The sequence below is a fragment of the Ixodes scapularis genome, unplaced genomic scaffold (genome assembly GCF_016920785.2).
Source record: "Ixodes scapularis isolate PalLabHiFi unplaced genomic scaffold, ASM1692078v2 PGA_scaffold3__209_contigs__length_174095766, whole genome shotgun sequence".
NCBI lineage: Eukaryota > Metazoa > Arthropoda > Arachnida > Ixodida > Ixodidae > Ixodes > Ixodes scapularis.
In genome coordinates, this window is record NW_024609868.1 from 132,556,154 (window position 1) to 132,575,650 (window position 19,497).

The window sequence follows — 19,497 nt, forward strand, 5'->3', positions numbered from 1 at the left end:
TGCCGATTTTACCGTTCCGTCCCTCAATCTTTTGGCATACCTTTTTTTAACTTTCAGCATAAAAAAAAAATTAAAAAATGTGGAATTTTGTTTGCACATTATATTGATACAGTTCCATCACCTCGACAAACCCGTCGTAAACAGTGGTATACTACTCTGGTAATACAATTAAAAAATATCATTTTCAATTGCTCGATGAAAAACTGAAACGGCACTTTCGTCTTCATTACAAATGAATGCGTATATCGAAACATTTTCGTCAACGGGCTGTAATCACTTCTCAAGTTTACGCTTCCAGGTATTGCTGTTACTTTATTGTTGTACAATATTTTGTTTAACTTGGTGATTGAAGGCCTTCGATATAAACCAAAATAGAGCACAAGCAGATAGAAAAGATCATCCTAAATTTCAAGGTGCCGGAGATCATAAAATAAATAAAACATCATTAAACGTTTAAATACTGATGCTGGATGTGTGCGGACTTTATGTCACGTCGAGAATAGCGTTAGAAGGGGGGAGCAATATCCGAGATAAATAGCGAAGCAACCCAGAAATAAAGTAGCGAGAAATCTGGGAACATCTGGGAATACTAAAGACACAAAATCTCAAGCCTCAGCGTCTGAACAGCACGTCCATTTCTCACGCCACATTGAATCTTGCGCTCCCGGTACTCTGCACATGGAAAAGGAACATTAGCATTTTCACAACGTCATTTATTCTGGGCGTCGAGAAAAGAAGCTTACTGTTTTTTTGTATGGTGTAGCGTGACCTGCTGATTTCGAAAATCGATCAAGGTCGAGCCTCACTCTCGGCAAGGCAGTTGGCGGCTGAAGAAACGCTCAGTCTTGCAACCTTTATAGTGATCGTGAAAGCTCGGTCCACGTATGCTCTTTGTGAGGGAACCCCAGGAACCTGAGCGAAGATACTGCAAGGTAATATTTAATACACAATAAAATCCCAATGTGAGGCTGTTCAGTGAGTGACAGGCTCCTTACCTCCTTTTTCACAAAGACTTTGTCGCGTGTTTCTTTTTTTTTTTTTCTGGCTCGAAACATGCAATTGCACCCCACTGCCCACATCACCTAGTGGATAGGGGAGGAGAGCCTATTAATACTTTAATCGGGTGATATAGGAGTTAACGATTCGACAAAGGATTGATCAGCGCAGATAGCATGTTAGTGTTTGTCTAGTGTTCTATATATTTTCTTATGACACGAACGCTTGCCTTGTTTTAGCTTTGCGTTACTGCAATAGGTTGTCATAGCCTTGAAGTATACAGCAGGTTAAGGCCATATGCGTTATTTGATCACCTAGAATTACTTTGAATTAAGTAGCTCTCATGTTTGAATATTGCGTAACACATGTTTCAGTGTAGTATTAGTTGCTCGACACAACGATGTATTCGTGAAAACAAAAATGTAATGCTAGGCTACAAATCTTGATCAAACTTCCTTCTTTGTGGGACGTTATAAAAAAAAATGCAGTTGGCAACACTCTCTCCGAAGCTGTACAATAAAAATGTTCGATGGAAATCCGTCTGGCTGGGTCAAAAATAAGAGGTATAGAAACCTTCAATAATCAAGCCCTAAACATTTAGGCGCCCGACGTTTGAAAACCAATTTGTTTATTGCATAATTTTTTATTAGGGGCCACTCTTTGCACGAGGAGAGCCGAAGGCGATTTTCTATCTTGAGTCGTTTCGTTTGCTTTAATCAATGTTTCTTCTTCAAGTGCCCTTGCCCGGCGGCATAAACCGATCGTAAGCTGCCTTTGGTTTCAAGTAGAATTCTTCAGCCAGGCCAGTGGAATCGCAATGAGAGCGTCCATCTCGGTCACTACAGCTAATCTGGCAGTGTAAGCCACTGAACAAAGAGCACTGCAGTCATTCGCAGTAAGGCCCCAAAGTTTTCGTGCGCTACGTGGATGATTGCTTGTGTATCATCAAAATGTCAGAGTTCAGGATGTTTCTAAAACATCGAAACACCGTCAAACTGGCCATCTAGTTTGCAGCAGAACTCGAAAAAGACCATTACTGCCGTGTCTGGAGGTACTTTTCAAGCGACAAAAAGATCTGACGTTCGCAGTATACTAGAAACGAACCTACACTGGACGTTACCTCCGTTTTGACTGCTACCACCCTATGAGGCACCAAGCACTGGTGATTACAACCATCCTGTTCAAAGCTAAGAAAATCTGCACGTCAGAGACGGACAGAATATTTTCGACAGACACCTAAGGCGGCTTACGTGCGGGAATGCGAAAGCATGACGCACGCACTAGGCACACCTTTAGTCAGCCAGAAAACCGTGGAGCCGCCGTGGTGTCCTGGAAGTGTGCTCGTCTCGCACCAGAGAGGCCTTGAATCAATTCCCGCCCAGTAAGAAATATACTAAATTTTAGTTTGAAAGCCTTTAATTAACTGTTTACAGGAACCTCCCTGAGACATTTGACGTCAATCCGAGACTTTTGCCGCATTTTCGCTGCTTGTGCCGTAGGTCATTTTTGGTACCGTCGCATTGTCACGCTGCCGACGGCGTCGGATTTTAGCTTACTGGGATATATGTGATTCCGCATTAAAACCAAGAGGAAAGAGTCACCGCCGTCATAAAAGAGCGGCAACACACGCAGCTTCATCATTCGCGTGGCCTGCCGTCAAAATCGGGTCATCGTAACCTGCAGCCTCAATATGGTACGCAGTCTCGCCTCAATACCCACATATGCGTATTTTACATAAAGCGAACCTGCGAGGCGTTGCCGCGTACGCTTGCAAAGTAAGGTATTCGGGTGGCCCACAAGCCGGTGTCAACGCTTTGGCGCCTGATGCTACGAACCATAGACAGCACTCCTAAAGAAAAATCACAAGGGTTTGTGCAACAAATTTCGTGTTCTGAATGCTGCGCCACTAGCATCGGTGGGACAAAGAACCTCCATCAAAAAATTGTGCCACACGAGAATGATGCGCGAAAATTTGACCGGGAGCGGTGTGCTGTTGCAGAGCTCTCTGACGACAATGACCAGTATATCGATTTTGATTACACCGGAATAATGAGCGTTGAAACCAACATCCGCCAGCGACTTCTCACAGAATCCTGGCATATACACTCTACGAAAAAAAAACATCAATAAGTCGACAGGCACTTTGCCGTCGGTGTATGTCAAAGGGCTAGGGCACTTCAAGAACAGGTGAGTAAAGCAAGCGACAGCACCGGAGTTGAAAAAAAAGCTGGTGCTTTCCAGGTGAAAAATGCCTCCCCTGATGAAAAAAAACGAATCGGTTGTGAAACCACGGAAAATTCATTTCAGCTTAAGTCCAGACGCAGACGAAACAACGAGATAAAAGGATGGACCTATCAGCGTCAAAAGCGCAAGTCACTGGGCCTTTTTGTTAACAATTGGCTCAGCAATGATGGAACATGCACAGAAACATGACGAACACCACGATGGCGCCCCTTTGACGCAGTCTGATTTGTCCCATCAGCTCGTAGCGTCGGTTGCGTCTGGACTTAGGGTGAAACGAAGTATAGGACTTGGTTAGTGAAGGTCCGTATTTCTGCTATACAATGCCATTCTACTTTTATATTTTTCGCAATACGTTCTGAACGCACTTCTGTATAAATATGAACCATGGTCTAATCAGGAAGAATATATATAGTTTCAGTTTCTCGAACTTTAAAGAAGACACTGATTTTTGCTTTAAAAACGTGAAATTATAGCGGAAAAAAGGCTCGCCTTTCACCAGACGCTCGCTGACTCTAATAGTTGGAGTGCCTAGCAACACAGCGAAGGAAAAAAAACGAAAATTTGAATAACCGCGGCACTCCTGCGCTCAACCGGCTGTCGACGTGAAGCTAGACAGGCTAACGAAGCAATCCGATTATATCCATGTTTGCTCATTATTAATCAACGAAGAGCACCAGATAACAAGACTCTCTATCCAATAAATCAACATTCGAATGCTGCTACTTGTGACTTCCGTGTCTCCTGACGGCAATAAAAAGCAAGAGCAGCGGACCGTTATTCCATCGACATACGGAGGGTGTAACGTCATTCTCTTGTCCCGAGTTTTGACAATCTCTTTTTTTTTTTTGCTTTAGCCTTTTTTGTCGTCTTTTTTCTTCCATATTACGCTGATCGAACGCTTGACCGAGCAAACAACATTGATCCCAGACGGTCCTTCGCGCGCCTTTTAGCGCGAGTTCATGAATACCAAAAACACGGTCCCGAAAAAAGGGCGGAAAAAGGCGATGATAAGCGTTTGAAGAGAATGGGTAGGGGTGGCGCGGGGAGACAGTAAAGCAGGAAATAAGCCGAAATAATGGCTCTGTCGCTTACACGCGCAGCGCTAATTATTTGGCGCCTCATTAGACCGGATCCAGAGTGGATGGCGCTCGCGAACATTGAAACGCCCAAAGCGTGGGATTACATCGTCTTGACTCGCATAACTTCTCAGCCGAGTACACAAAGGACGCGTGCAAAATATTCAAATTAGATAGCTGGCTCGCTGCTAATGCCGCTATCCTCAAGCAAAATAAAAAAAAAAAAAAAAACTTTTGAGACTTGCGAGAACAGAGGTTAGTGGAGAGTTCAGAGAAGCTCGCGATAAAAAAAAAATATATACATTTTTAATATTACGCTGGACGGTTTAAATGGGCGCGCAGGTAGGGCTCTAACTGTCGCCGTGCTACACTTTTCATATTAAAGGAATCGTCCTTTTACGCATGCGGATGGAGCATAGTACGTTTTTCTTAGTGTGCAAAGAAATCATTCGATGATAGACAAGAAAAATTTATCGACGCCCCTCCAGATGACCTGAAGACCAAAGGACCTTGAGACGTATAAGTTCAGCATAAACACGTTTATCAATTTTAAAAATATACATGAAGAAATCTCGACGAATGCATGTTTTTCTTTTCGCGATTTGAACTGGAAGCCCATTATGTAATTGCCTCCTTAGGTAAAGGTGCAAGGTTATGAAATTACATAAAACAATCATTTGCTTTCACAAATATGATAGAACAGCATCTGCAATACACTGGTTGTGAGCGCTTCCATTACCCGTGATAATGCCCCTTCATTGATACCACGTAACAAAGCGTTTGAGTATATCGCCATGTGTAGCGTGGGAAAATTACTGCTTCCGTTCATAAACCAAGCGTAACTTCCATGGCTTGCCATCAGATTTTTGACCGTTTTTTTAAAAATGTAATAGATTACAATTACAAGTTACCGAGCCTAATATGTATTGGACTGACGTTAAAATTACTTTATTCGCTGAAAAGTAACAAATCGCTTTACTCATTATGTTACGAATTACTTTTACTTCTCCCGCACGCTTATCAACAAAACAATCGAAACAATCTTGATGTTTTCAAAAATGTTCTGTCAAACTAATTTCCATTTCTCATATGCCCGCAATATCTTCGTCCCTGTAAAAATAAAATATTGTATTTAAGAGAAAGAGTGTAGCTGGAGTCCGTTCACCTGTAAGCTGACAAGGCAGCGAAAGCTGCGACCACGCCCGCCATCCCGCTAGCTTACGACGGCCACAAATGGTCCCTGGAATTCTGTAGACATAGCTAGCGGTGCGCTTGCCCAGTACCAGCGTCTAGCTCTGTAAGGTGATCGAGAAGACAACGCCTGCTCTTTGTTATCTTTCTGATCTTTTGTTTTTTGCATATTTGTATATGCCTTGGACATTTTTCTAGTGGTTCTTGTGGCCGGACATGTGAAAAAAATCATGTTTTATTTTTGGTTATTACCGTTTCCATAATCCTTTCTATATTGTTGAACTTGCAATTTTTATGCTGTTGAATTGCCGGCCCATATTGCTCGATTTTTCTGTTATGTTCATCTTTAAAAAAAGCGAGTAATCAAGTAATTGTTCCTGAATATTTTCCAACGAATTTACATTATAAAATACAGGCGCAAAAAGAGAGTAACGTGGCAATTACAAAATTTCTTCAAAAAGTACCGGATTACAAGCAATGTTTGATATATAACAGATTACTTGCCAAGTCTGCTTGCAATAGCAGTTTGCAGCAGTATCTGAAGCCAACCCTGACTTGTTTTGCCAAACCTTGTAGCATATAATGTGTTAACAGCTATTTTTTGCATGTTCCTAAGATAGGAGGCTATTGATTATGAGCTATTTATATATTTGCGCTCCTCGAGTTTACCCCACATTAAAAAACGTTCGTCTTTGGGAGTTTTTTGGCGTTATTATATTCATTCAATTTTGGTTAAGAGCAGCACAGCCCCATGTTGTGATGTTGCAAGTTTTCGCTCTAAGAAAGTATACATGTGATCAGTGCTGGCATCCCAATGTTCAGTTAAACAGAAAACCTCTTTTTTTACGGTTACAGCATCCTCTAAATAAAACTGATGTATCCTTGTGGCTGGTCGCATCTAAAACAACATCTGGCGGAAATGGGATCCTATAATTCACAGTCAAATAATAGTTCTCGCCTTACTCCCAAGATATCCCACCGGCTAAATGGGTACAAACGTTCCCCGACCCCGGCACTCGGGTTCACATCCAGGGGATGACTTTTGGGAGAGGTTCGGCAAACCCTGCTAAGCCTAGCTGCGAACAACAAACCCCACTTCAAAGCGCCGCAACTGCCGGCCCCAAATCCCTGAAAAACCAAAGCCTAGCAAGCTAAGACGGTACAACCACACCCGCGCGTGCAACACAAAGCCCCACATTGGGCGCCATCTTGCCGCGCATGAACCGACTCGGCTGGTCATTGCCCTGGCTGCCTTAACAATACTTAATTTAATTGTAATCTAACAGCCTAAAAATCATACTCCCAGGCTTTTGTACTACGTACTCCTGTTTTCACGGTGATATATATATATATATATATATATATATATATATATATATATTCGAAAATATTCAGATAAATGAGCCGTACTTGATCGAATGAATCAATGTTTTTTTCGAAACCACCCAACATCAATGTGTTGTAACGATTAAAAACATCAACTTATTTATTAAATCTTGAAATGAACGTTTAATGCGACGAACGTGTGCCGAGAATCATAAAGTAAAAAAAAAACGTATATGCTTTGACGGTGACACTAGGACGACTGACTCAAGAAGCCGTGCGAAACTCCTTTTGTAAGCGTGTTGGTATCGTGAAGTTTCCGAGCTCTAACAAACAACCCGATGTTTTAATCATCTCGTACATTCCAGTCATGCAAACGTAAGAAAGATAAAAGGTCAAGCCCTAGGAGGGATCAAATGCCAGCCTGCGGAGCACGCGGCTAACTCAGATATTGGCAGGTGGCATTGCTAACCTCATAAAAAAACGCATTGTCCAGATGGAACACAAAAAGAAATTGACTACTCAAAACAAGAGATGAGCAAATTACAGTCACATAAAACACAGATTTTCACAGTCCTTTCGAGCATAGTTTACTTTGAGTCGGACTTCCCGGATCACCTTTGGGTCGCAGAGGACGGCCTGACAATGTTCGTGTTCCGTCGGGTAACGGCGTCATCAGAGGGCGGCCTGACAATTCGCATGTTCTGTCGGGTAACGGCAGGCATTTTAGGTTCCTCAGGAAGCGCATAACCTTGAATCCGAAGCACCACTTTAACGGTTCCTCGCTGTGACGATGAACTGGTGTTCGGATCTACACTTGGTAGCCAGGCTGGAACTGGGCGTCGTGGTGACAAAGACTGTACCGGCCCTCATCAGCAAGTTGTGCCGCTTGAATCTAATTGCGGCCCAGCTGGCCGAACTCTCCCACTCGTTGAGTGAGGAGCCGAACATCCTCGCGCTGTTCTAATTCTTGGTCGACGTCACACTTGTCGTCGGTATCGTCATCCGGTTTGTCATCATGGTCGTCGTCAAGGTTGCAGTCGGTGTGGTCGTGGAAGTCATCGTCCGGTTCGTGCTTGGGTCGCCGTCCTAGTTGTTATCAGGTTTGCCGTCAACGTCGTTGTCGGGATGGTCGATGTCGTCATTCGAGTCGTCGCCTGTGTCATCGTCATGAGTGTCGTCGGCAGTCTCGTCGTCTTGGTCGAAGACACTGCTTGGCGTCGAGGCCATAGCCGGTCTGGTTGTTGGCGTCGTAGTCGGGGTTTTTCTTTGGATTGGTTGTCCGTTTCATCGTCAGCGTCGTCGTCAAAGTTATCATTTTATCGTCGAGGTCGTAGGCCAGTACCTTTGTCGAGTTCAAAACCCGGGTCGTTTTTGAGGCCACAGTTGAGGTTGTCGTTGAGGTCACAGTTGGAGTCATCGTATGATCTTTTATGGGAATTCGCCTTCAGAGTCGTTGTCTTTCAAGTTATCGTGTTCACAGGTGGTACGCATTGTGGGCATAGACTGCGTTCCAAGAAAATGTCAGGAATGAAAACATAAACTTATTTAATAAGACTTAAAAGGAACGTTTAAGGCGGCTGACTTGTGCCGAGAAACATAAAGTAACACATACCTTACATACTTTGACGGCGAAGAAAGGGCCACTGACTCAACCATCCATAAGTGGTTCTTTTTGGAAGCGCATTGGTGTCTAGAAGTTCCTGAGCTCGAACAAACAACAAGATTCTCGAGCCATCTGGAACATTCTAGACATGCAAACAAAAGAAAGATAAAAAAGGACAAGTGCTGGCGGGGCTCAAACCTCAGCCAGCGGCGTGGGAGCTGTGCACGCTGCAAACTCAGCTAATCGCACGCAGCAATATACTCAGGTAGTAAGCCAGGAAAACGCACAAACTTGGGAAAACGTAAGGCAAACCTAAGTGCCCAACTTTGGCCCAGTGAGGCTTTGCTTTATGGCGCTTGTCAGTGTCACTGTAAGTTGCCTAATTTTAACCCTAGTTAGGCGATCCAAGAGCATGCTAAAATTTCGCTTTTCCCTGGTCCGTCATAAGAGTGCCATACTTGAGCCATGAATACCAAAGCAAATCATAATTTGGGGATTACGGACGTGCCAAGGTTTGGCTTTTCTCCGGTCCGCCACAGGAAGGCCAAAGGAAGTGGCACACTTGAGTCTTAACTGCCAAAGTAAATCCTACTTTCGGGATTCCGGACGTTTAAAAGTTTGGCTTTTCCCTGGTTCGCCGCACAGGTGAGAATGGAAGAGCTATAGTTCAGTCATACCTGTCAAAGTAAATCCAAATTTGGGGATACCCTACATACCAAAGTTTGGCTTTTCTCCAGTCAGCCGAAGGAGTGCCGATGTAAGTTTTATACTCAAGCGATTACTGCCAAAGTAAATGAAAATTTGAGAATTCTGGACATACCAAAGTTTCACTTTTTTTCGATCCGCGTAGGAGTGCTAAAGTAAGTGCCATACTTGCGCCGTAACTGCCAAAGTAAATGCTAATCGGAGGGGTTTCCGAAGTGCCAAAGTTTGGATTTTCTCCGGTTCTCCATAAAAGTGCCAAGGTAAGTGTCATTCTTGAGTTCTAACTGCCAAAATAAGTCCTGATTCCGAGATTCTGTACAAGTCAAAGTTTGACTTTAGACCGGCTCGGCGCAGGAGTGCTATAAAAAGTGCCATACTTGATCTATAACTGCGAAAGCAAATCCTGATTTTCAGATTCTGAATACGCCAAAGTTCGGCTCTTCTCTGGTCCGCTGCAGGAGTGACAAAGTAAGTGCCACATTTGAGCCATAACTGCGAAAGTAAGTCCTAATTCGGGGATTTGGGGCATGCAAAAGATAGGCTTTTTTCTCTTTGGCCACTGGAGAGCCGAATATGCATTAAAAGTGCCAAGAAGGCACAGAGACCTGCCGAAGTTTGGATTTTTTCAGGTGTGCCATAAAACTACTCTTTGACGCACTCGAGAACACAATTGAGTTAATTAATTGTTCAAAACATTATGGTAAGGTTGTTCCATCTCCGTTCCCAAGGATCACGGTAATGCTTGATAGCGTCGTGCCCGTATTGATGTACCGTCTTTTTGCCACCGGTCTAGTATTGGCGCAATATCGTTCAAATAACACACAAACAAACAGAATCGTTTTTGAACGCTCTAGGAAGTTTTTTTAGATCACCATCATTACACACAGAAAGATATACTTTCTGAAAGACCGACAGCAAATGATTAAATATACTTCATACAGTTTTTATGCAAAGCAAATCTCATAAATCAAACGCGAATAAATGGGGGAGTGAGAGGCAGCAGGCCTACTATCATAAGCATGCTTGCAGTATACTTACTAAAACAAAAAAGAGCGTTACAATGCAATTTGTCATGGATGCTTAATCCGAATCGGGCAGCATGAAGCAACACAAACACAAGGTCGAGAATTATGAAGGTCGCCCACATTTAACAAATGTCTTGCTCTCGCCAAAGAGAAGTTTCGTATCAAAGCGCGTCCAACAAACCTTGCAAAACAATTCCACGGACTACGGCCAAAAAAGTGGCCATAAGCGAAAAGATGACACCAACGTATTCCGGCTGTTTACGATGAAAAACCATGACTGTGACCACAGAAGAAGCTGCAGAACACCGAAGAGCGCATTTCGAAGACGTACCTACGTGGCACCCTACCCTTCTCCATAACTTGGTCAATGGCGAAGACTACGCCCCAAGTGATAATATAAGCGCGTCAAAGTAAGTCACGTGCCGAATTTTTGTGCAAGCGTTTTTGTCCTACCCGTCCTATGTAGAGACGTCACGGGATTCGTTCCACCCCTCTGATTTGGTCAAAGCGGCCTTCGCGCATGCTCACAACCTCGGGAAGAAAGACAAGCAGGTGGGGAGCCTCAACAAAAGGCGAGGTTAAAGGGAGGTGGACAATGCAGATAAGCTCCCCCTGCATTTTTTACTGACTGAAACTGAAAGCAAAGGAAAGGAAAATCAAGTGTTTCGGAGCCAAAGCTTCAAGTGTCAAATTTAGTTGTTTTTTCTTCCTTTTTTATTTTTTTGGGTGGGGGGGGGGCGTTGAATTTTTGTGAAAGCAATAAGTGCCGGGTTGATCGCTTCAAATACTTTAGGAGAAACGTCAACAAAATCGTCGCCGCAATGATTCTATCTAAAAAAAAAGGTCAAACATTTCTCGGCGCGGTACTGCGGAGCCGTGGTCGCTTTTACTTTTTGTTATCGCTAGGCTTTGACCGTTGTCAATAACAATTTAAGACACACACAACGCTCCACTCACTTTTGACACACTTCGCCTAATAATGACAAGTGTTGAAGAGACATGTGCACATCAGTCTCGCGCAACACTCGCTCTATGGCAACCGTAGCGGCAACCTCGAACCAGTCCCACGGTACGTCCGTATATTTTCGTGTGTACATACGTGCGACTTCAATATTCCGCCGCAATCTGCGTTTTTTGAAACGCCGTTGCTTGGTCCAACTGCTGCAAAGCGTTCGGTGTACTTCTGGACTGGAGAAATCAGGTTACAACCAAAGTAAAATCAAATGCTGTGATCGGAATTAGACTTTATTTTGTATTTAGATAAGTGCAGACCACACGCATACCACCACTGCCTTATCGGTCATCTACCTTCACACATAAAATAACACTCGTCAACGGGACATGCCCAGATTATTTAACTCTGGAATTTGTTAGAGAATCGAGGTCCCAAGATGACAGATGCTGAAGGCTGTCAACGTTCCGACGTCGAGCGTAGAAAGAGCGGCGTAACGCAGCGCATACAAATACTGGTTGGTCAAGGATATCGAGTTCCTCCTCGCCGGTTAATGAAAGGCGCACGTTATGCTCTACGCTGAGTTCGCTGCACACAATGTCGAAGTATGACAGATCCTTAGTCGTGCTAATAGAGAGTAAAAGCCCGTTCACACTCTTGCGACCGAGTTAGACCGAGAGAGACGAGACCGGTTTTTAAGCCTCTTGCGACTTCTTAGGACCAACTCCGCTGCAGCGGATCCGGTCGTAAGAAGTCTCTCTCGGTCGAAGTCGGTCGCAAGAGTGTGAACGGGCCTTTAAGCGTAACTCTGAGACTTGCGTAATGATGTGGGACAAAAAACGAAAGATCACCACCCAGCGCTCACACTGGAAGTCTAATGCTACTACTTTTTAGGCGATTTTGGCCCAGAAATGCCAGAAGACAGCTGAATTATCAGGAAATAAAGTCTGATGTCGGCACTTGTTTGGCGATTTGGGCCCAAAAATGCCAGACGGGAGCCGAACTGCCATGCAGTAAGCCTGACTATGGCACTCGTTTGGCGACCTTGGCCCATAGCAGCCAGATAATAGCCGAGATTAGAGGAAGTCACGGCTAACTCTCGCACTTCTTTGGCGAATTGGGGCCAAAATATGAAGACTTGTGTCAAAGAAGGTTAGATTTTACTCTACTTTGGCTAATTCGGGCTTGTCAAGCCCCAAAACTCCCAGAGAATTGCCAAATTTTGGCACAAAGCTCAGTGCTAAGTAGAATTTTTACTCCCACAAGCTTTCCATATCGATGTTGCAGATATGGTAACTTGACCATGCTAATCATGATTGTCATGCTTATCGTGCTTGTCAACATTGTTCGCAGATATGGTCGTTTAAAGCACCTTTAGTACGTGAGTTTATGATATATTTCCTCGTTCTGCTTGAAACAATCAACGCTTTTCAAAATATCGAACATTCTGCAAGCTTTGTTTTGCGATTTTTTACGTATTTTACTTGTTATTTGGTCTTATCTTTTAATATCCAATACCTCGTTTTGCATATCAACATACCAAAGTTAGTAAAGGGAATAAAGATACCACATAGAAAAGTCTGAGATGTTTTTCTCCATCTTTGGTTTCAGCCTGATAAGAGTGCGCTGGCCGCACTATGACAATCTACCCAACTTGAGGCGTGTGTACGACGCTATCTATAGAACCAGTGAGTGGAAAAGAAAGACGGGTTATTTTGCCCACACGACATGGTGCCAGATATGGGAGTACCAGCGGTCGTCAGGGAACGGAGATACTAGTCACACTAGACGGTCATGGCGGAGATACACCGACGCGGACGGGAACGTTCGAGCTGTACCAGCCACCGCAGCTGTATTTTGACAGCATATCGGAGTGACCGGTGTGGATCGAACGTTCCGACGACTATCGCTTCGCTACGGTCATCAATCAAAGAACCGAGGAGGAACAAGTCCGCATGCTATTGTTTCACAATGGGCCGGTACGCAAGGGAAATGTTTTGAACCTTTGACATGTTTGCTGCCGAAGCAAAAAATTTCGACTTGGTAGATAGAGCTTGTGGCGTGTGTACGACGCTTGGTATAAAACCAGCGAGCGAAATAAAACGGATGCTCTTTTGCCCACACGACACCATCTGCCGTTTGTAGGGTAGCCCCTTTGCTACCTTCCGCATAGACGAGAAGGAGAGGGTCTCAGTGTGATTAGTATCACACTGAGAGTCACTTGAGAACACACAGTATGATTTAAAAAAATCTAACTTAAGAAAGGTTCGTAAGGGTATGGATCTTTTCATCTCAGAAGTTTTTCGACGTGCGAAAAGAGGGCGCTGGCGCACTTGCCACCAATGGGCGGCCTCAATTTAGTATGTTTAAGGTTCAGCGTGTTCGCTACTCTGGTAGTGATATTTTGTCACATTTGCTTAATTGTTTTAAACACATCTTTATATTGTACCACACAGCCAATGAAACAATACCACTTAGTCACTTTAAAAGTTGCTTAGCGGCTTCAGAAATATTTGTTTTTGTTGTACGAATAACTTATTATGCATCTGGCCATGTTTTTTGTTATTTTTGACCAAGCTTGGTGACGAAACGTTTAAACTAATACGCAGAGGGGTTATCGTTATCTATGGCATCACCCAATCATTCGGATATCCAGAAAATAAACTTAAAAAGTGATATTGGACGTTTTAATGTTTATACAGCGTAAGTTCGGTCTGCCATGATGGGGCGACGCTGGTTTACACTGTTGATGAGCAATTTAGCGAGGGCAGTACAACCGCTAGCCTGGGGTCTTTAACGTGCATCACGCAGTAGTGATACACGACCACACGGCGGTACGATTTTCATCCAGATCGAAACAGGCAGGGGTGGGGCTCGAACTCAGGATCCCCGGGTTCTGCAGCGCCAGCTTTCGCTCCACACGCGTCGAGCTGGGTGTGCGCTGTAGCCCACTCCTCCACCGATGCTTTTTTTCTATTGCTTCGGCCCCCTATTTTCCTAGAAAATAAACTAATGAAAAGACAAATGCATGGATGTGTGCTAAAAAAAGGCAATATCGAAAACCTGATTAAAGGGACAATGAAACAATTTTGAAACCGAATTTCATGCACCGCACACCGTAAAAGGTGTGAAAAAAAAAAAACAGAGCCAAAAAAAAACGCAAGAGAACTTAAAAAAAGGAGCTCTTTTATATATTTCCTTCGAACGCTCCCTGCTTTTTCACTACTGCGATGCATCCGCGGTGCCAAAGCACGTCAGCCAAATTCACTTAGCCTAATTAATAAGAGCGTACCTCACCAGCACCGCGATCATAAACAATAAATAGCCGACAAATGTTTCTTAAAAGGTTTGTTAATGAATATTTTTATCCGTATTTTCTAGCATAATTAGCGATGTGACGGAACTTTCCGAATTTTATAATGCTCGGAGCCATGGGCCATTTATCGTGTGGTAAACGAAGCAAGAGAAAGATCCGCCTGCGCCGGTCGCGGTTCCTGGTTTCCTGCTATCCGCTGAAATACATGGCGTCGGTGGTGATTGTCGACGTGGTCAGCGTGGTGGAAGCTCATCGTTCCGCGTAGAGCGCTATCCTTGACTGAATTCTCGCCGTGTGTCGCGATAACCCAGCACGTACTAGAAGGAAAGATCCATCCAGTCGTGCGGCGATGTCGTGGCGGCACTCTCAAGATAGCAGAAACGCTGTGCCGTCGTGTTTGTTTACTTCCACTACAGTGGTGCATTCCTAGCATTTGTCTCCTCGAACATCGCCCGGATTTCTTATTTTGCGCGTTCTACGCGTGTGCTGGAGTCCAAGGTATTACTGGTGCGTACTCTATTTAAACGCGTGTATGAAGAATGAGAATTTCGATGTTTTCGTTAACCGAAAGAAAAGTGATTAGTTTTAGCATTCCTGAACTCTCGCAACGTCTATGGGATAACGAAGTCAATTTCTACGTTGCTCTATGGGTGCTAAGACTACATCGTCTCCTGCAATCGAAGAAATGGAGTGTGGAGGGAGTGGTACTATCGGTGAAGTGTATTAAAGTCGTGAGCATCCAAGACGGCGTGCTCCATTCTTTTATTTTCTTATTGCATCCGCTGTGCCCCGAGAGCCTATCCTGACAAAGTAAAAATTAATAAAGCTTGAGCTCATAGAAAAAATCTGTCCATTTTGTGCTACGCCAGGGAGCGGCCGGCGTGCTAATGATCTTCTGGGCTTGCTTGCAGTGGTTGTAGGAGTGTGTACGCGCGGCGCAGAGGGGTTGTTCGGTCGCTCCAGCCACAGCGGAGGCAGTCGTTGCAAACGCGCTCGTTGCAAGTTCTACATTACTGTTTGTGCACTCCGGAGCTTAAAAAAGAAACGGCTGCAGTTTCACCGCTTGCCACTCGAGGAACCACGTCGAAGCACTTGGTACAGGCTCATCGGTTTGAGGGACCCCAGTTCTAATGTCATCCGTGCGTGCTCGGAACATTCCGTACATTGGATTCACCACTCCTTACCGTCCGATTCTGACGATGACCTGGAGTCTTCGTCAGACTTGCCGCACTCTACAACAGACGTAGAGGCGCATGAAACCGTCCCATACTGTCGCTGTAGAGCAACCTACCTAAATGAAATTCACTCAGCTGCAATGTGTCTATGGCTATCGCGGTGATGAGCGGCACCAATTCCGAAAACATGTCGATGGCATCGGCGCCGTCAGCGCAGTAAAATTCTGTGGTAAAACCTAGTGGCGCACCGCCAGCTCGCCGCTAAAACTCCCGTTCCCTTACTGCGAAGAGAACTTCTAGATGTCGTGCCACAGTACGTCACGACCGTCAAAATTACGGATCGGCTTGTTTTGCGGTGAATTGTGAAGAAATTAATAAACCGAAACGAAAACGGATGCCTGTTCGGCGTTTAGTGCATAATGATGGTGTAATGTAAAAGTTATTTGGCAAAAGTGGTAATTTCAAAAAGAAAGGTAATTTCATGGCCATTTTAACTATGTGCTAAATCCACAAGAACTGACGACCGCACTATATAACACAATCTTTCATTCTCGCATACGTAAACATTTAGTGAGCCTTGGCAGCGAAAAAAGCCTCCTGTAATGAAGACGAAACATCTTAAAGCGAAGTGAAATTGGCACGCACTTCTTTCTCTAACGAAATTAAGCACTTGCTAGTTCAGGGCAGGCAGCAAATTTGTTTGACTATCGACTCTGATAAAATGCTCATTACCAGCATTTAATATTATTAGTCTTACGAAAGAAGCTCTTTGTTACATGGACATTTACATAGGACGAAATCAACGTAAAAGAAAACACAGACATCGAATGAAATCTGACAGCTCTCCTCTGTAAAATTTTACGAATTAAATAAAGGGTGCTTGAGAAGTGACCTCCATTCAGTTTGGGTGAAGTCGAATACAAGGGCACCACTTTATGAACTTGTGCGTGCAGGTCTTCATTTAGTGGAACAAGTTCGACTTACGCTATTCGGCTTCGCCCATCTAACTATAAAGTAAACCCCTTTCTGGCACGGACAAAGCTGCACTCGCGAGATTTCCATTTCGTCTGCTTCGTTTTACTGTCACGTATTGCGGGCACCAAGCATTCAAGCTATCTGAGACCGCTTTTCATCCGGGTAGCCCTTACGTTTTTTGTTAAAATTATTAAAATAAACTAACTGAATTGCATATATATCAAAATGTAAGTAAAGCACTTCAATGATTTTCTACACGTCACACATTTAGTTGTTATATCATGAAAAATAAAATCGCGTAATCTGACGTTAACATTCTTCGAAGATCAAAATTAAAAAGCTCAAAAGAAACATTTGTTTGCTCTATTTTTGAGAGATTATAAAAAGTAACCGTGTATGTATATGTTATTAAGGAAAAACACGATTCTTCCAACTTTCAAAAAGCAAACATATTGGCTACTTTCGCTGGCTATTTTTGTCACGCTCATAAACTCGCGACCATAAATATGCCCCCCCCCACCCCCTATTGATCTACTTATTTCGAATCTTACACCACGGTTGCTGAGCAAACCTGATTTTCTATAAGCGATTGTCCTCAAAATCCACGTACTGTCACTCCTCCTTTTTAAATGTTTACATAATCGAAGTGCGCCAATGCTATCGCTGATTTCTGTGCTTGTTCCTTCCTGTCATGTACTCGATACGCCGACGGTTAAAATAAACAAGGTGTGCTACAAAGGGAACCGCAGATGCTCTGCCATGTTAATAGGTAGCAAGGATAATCATCAGAGGGCACTTCACCGAGTAGCGCAAGAAACGCCGTGAAATGCGTCGAAAAGCATGACTGCAACGCATTCGACAAGGCGCGAAAGCGAGAGTGGAGCGACACGTTGATGTTACTTTTGGGCGGTCGCTCCACGTGATAACAAGATGGCAGCGCCCATGTAACGGAGTACAAAAAAGGTATATAGGATATTTCAGAAAATATCAAGGTCGCCACACCTATACGATTAACCCAGGGTGCTTTGAGATAAATAACGGTAAAGAAAACAAACAAAATTATTTTATATGATTGTAAGTAACTTCTGACCGCCATGAAGTATTCTTTAAAATCAAATTTGTTAAGCTTTAGATGATATATTTGCAAGATTATTTTTAAAAAAAAACATATCAATATTTGTTTAGAAATGAAAGATAAACATTTTAAAGGCTACACTAAGTTTCAAATGTAGAGTAAACATTTTAAAGTGCACAATAAGTTTAAAATGAAGAGTAAACTTCTTAAGATGTACAGTAAGTTTAAAATTAAGTCTAAACATTTGAAGTATCAACCGTGTTTAAAAATAAATGTAAACACTTTGAAAATAAAGTATAATTCAACTTTGAGTGGATTTTCTATTTGTTTTTCATATATCTTGCTTTAAAAAATATTTCTATTTCCCTTACGGTGGAGTTTTGAAAATTAGGTTCCCAGTTCGTACCTTTTTAATGTCGCTTTCATAGAAAAAGAAAGTGTACCGTAAAGTGTGGCCACTCCCATTGGCTTTAGAGGCCAATCGATTGTCAGCGCAAGTATCGGCTGTTGCGAATTTGGTCTCAGCTTCCTGTTTAGGCGCTTTGGTTCACTACATGGCTAGAGACGTAGATTGCTGCTAACTGAATTCGTGGATAACTAGTATTAGTGATTCTGTTAGTATTAGGTGGTTGCTTGCACCAGCTACTTTGCCGAGACTTGCATGAATTTTAGATTTACGTAAGAATCATTGCTCAAAAGCATACGTAAATGATAACTTCCAGAGAAGACGGAGAGCCATACACCATAGGAAATTTAAAAATAAAACCGCTTTAATAAGAATAATAAAGGCGACAACTGAAAAAATATATCTGAGTAATGCACAAGATTCTATCGTGACCAGAAAGACAACCATAGCAAAAATAACAGTTCTATAGGAATCCATAGAACAGTGGTATTCATTTCATTCTAAATTCGAGCAAAACAGAAACTATAAACACGAGCTTGACACCTTAAGGTCAGCGCGTTTGTGTTCTTAGCGTCAGCTCTCTTTAATTTATTTCAAACAAGAAAGCACCTTTCGGTGACGGAGCTGACGCTCAACATACGCTTGAAAGACTCGTCACGTGGTTGCGCTTTAACCATCTCACATTTGCCACAAATAAAGAACGACTAGAAATCCACAGGGTGCATACGCCCTCCGCCACCTTGGATACAGTTAGGAAAACTTCCAAGTTGTTCGTGTTGCCCAGTCGCAGTCGTAATATTTTTGAAAACGTTCGAAACTGAACATTTGTAAAAACATCTAAATTCATGTATAACTGTAAATGACACAAATATGACTAATGAATAAATAATTAATAATTAGGCACCACTGCGCCATGTTGCGGATGTTGTGAAATATCACAGCTGATCCGATTTAGGGCTGTAGTGGTAACTAAGTAAGTATTACTATGTTACTCTATGTTGTTGCTTCTCCCGGCTCATAGCTGACTACAGAAGCTACTGTAGCCTACGCCTAGAATTAAAATTTAATTTATTGTGCCTCCAAGGGGGACATATATTTTTGGAGCTAGGGGAATTTTTTTTTTAAATCGATGTAATGATTCATTACATTGTTTTCACGAGGCAATTATTACCGCGCGATGAACGCGAACATTTAAAACGAGATAATGTAGTTTCGGTGCAGGTGAGCTGGTGAATGCTACACATTTTGAAAAAACCTCAGGCTGGGGCAGAAATGAACATGTAAGTCGAAGGAACAGAAAAGGACAGAACGACGTCTCAAACTCAGCTACCAGGCCTATTTAGTCCGCCTCCTTATATAGCCCAAAATCAGCCACCAATAATACAAAGGGGCAATCTCTAACCAGTTCAAACGCCAAACCCTCGAGTTAGCC

At 43.2% G+C, this 19,497-nt stretch overlaps 1 protein-coding gene across 1 annotated transcript in view; it reads right to left on the reverse strand.

Moving 5' to 3' along the window:
- Positions 1 to 8,250, reverse strand: part of LOC8029481 (frequenin-1) — a 141,357-nt gene extending 133,107 nt beyond the window's left edge. Inside the window, exons 1-2 of the mRNA XM_042292885.1 lie at positions 8,058 to 8,250; positions 7,751 to 7,919 (exon numbers count right to left, since the gene is read on the reverse strand). Of these exons, the coding sequence (XP_042148819.1) occupies positions 7,751 to 7,919; positions 8,058 to 8,250 (362 nt within the window). The remainder of the gene's footprint in view (positions 1 to 7,750; positions 7,920 to 8,057) is intronic.
- Between the last annotated feature and the right edge of the window lie 11,247 nt (positions 8,251 to 19,497).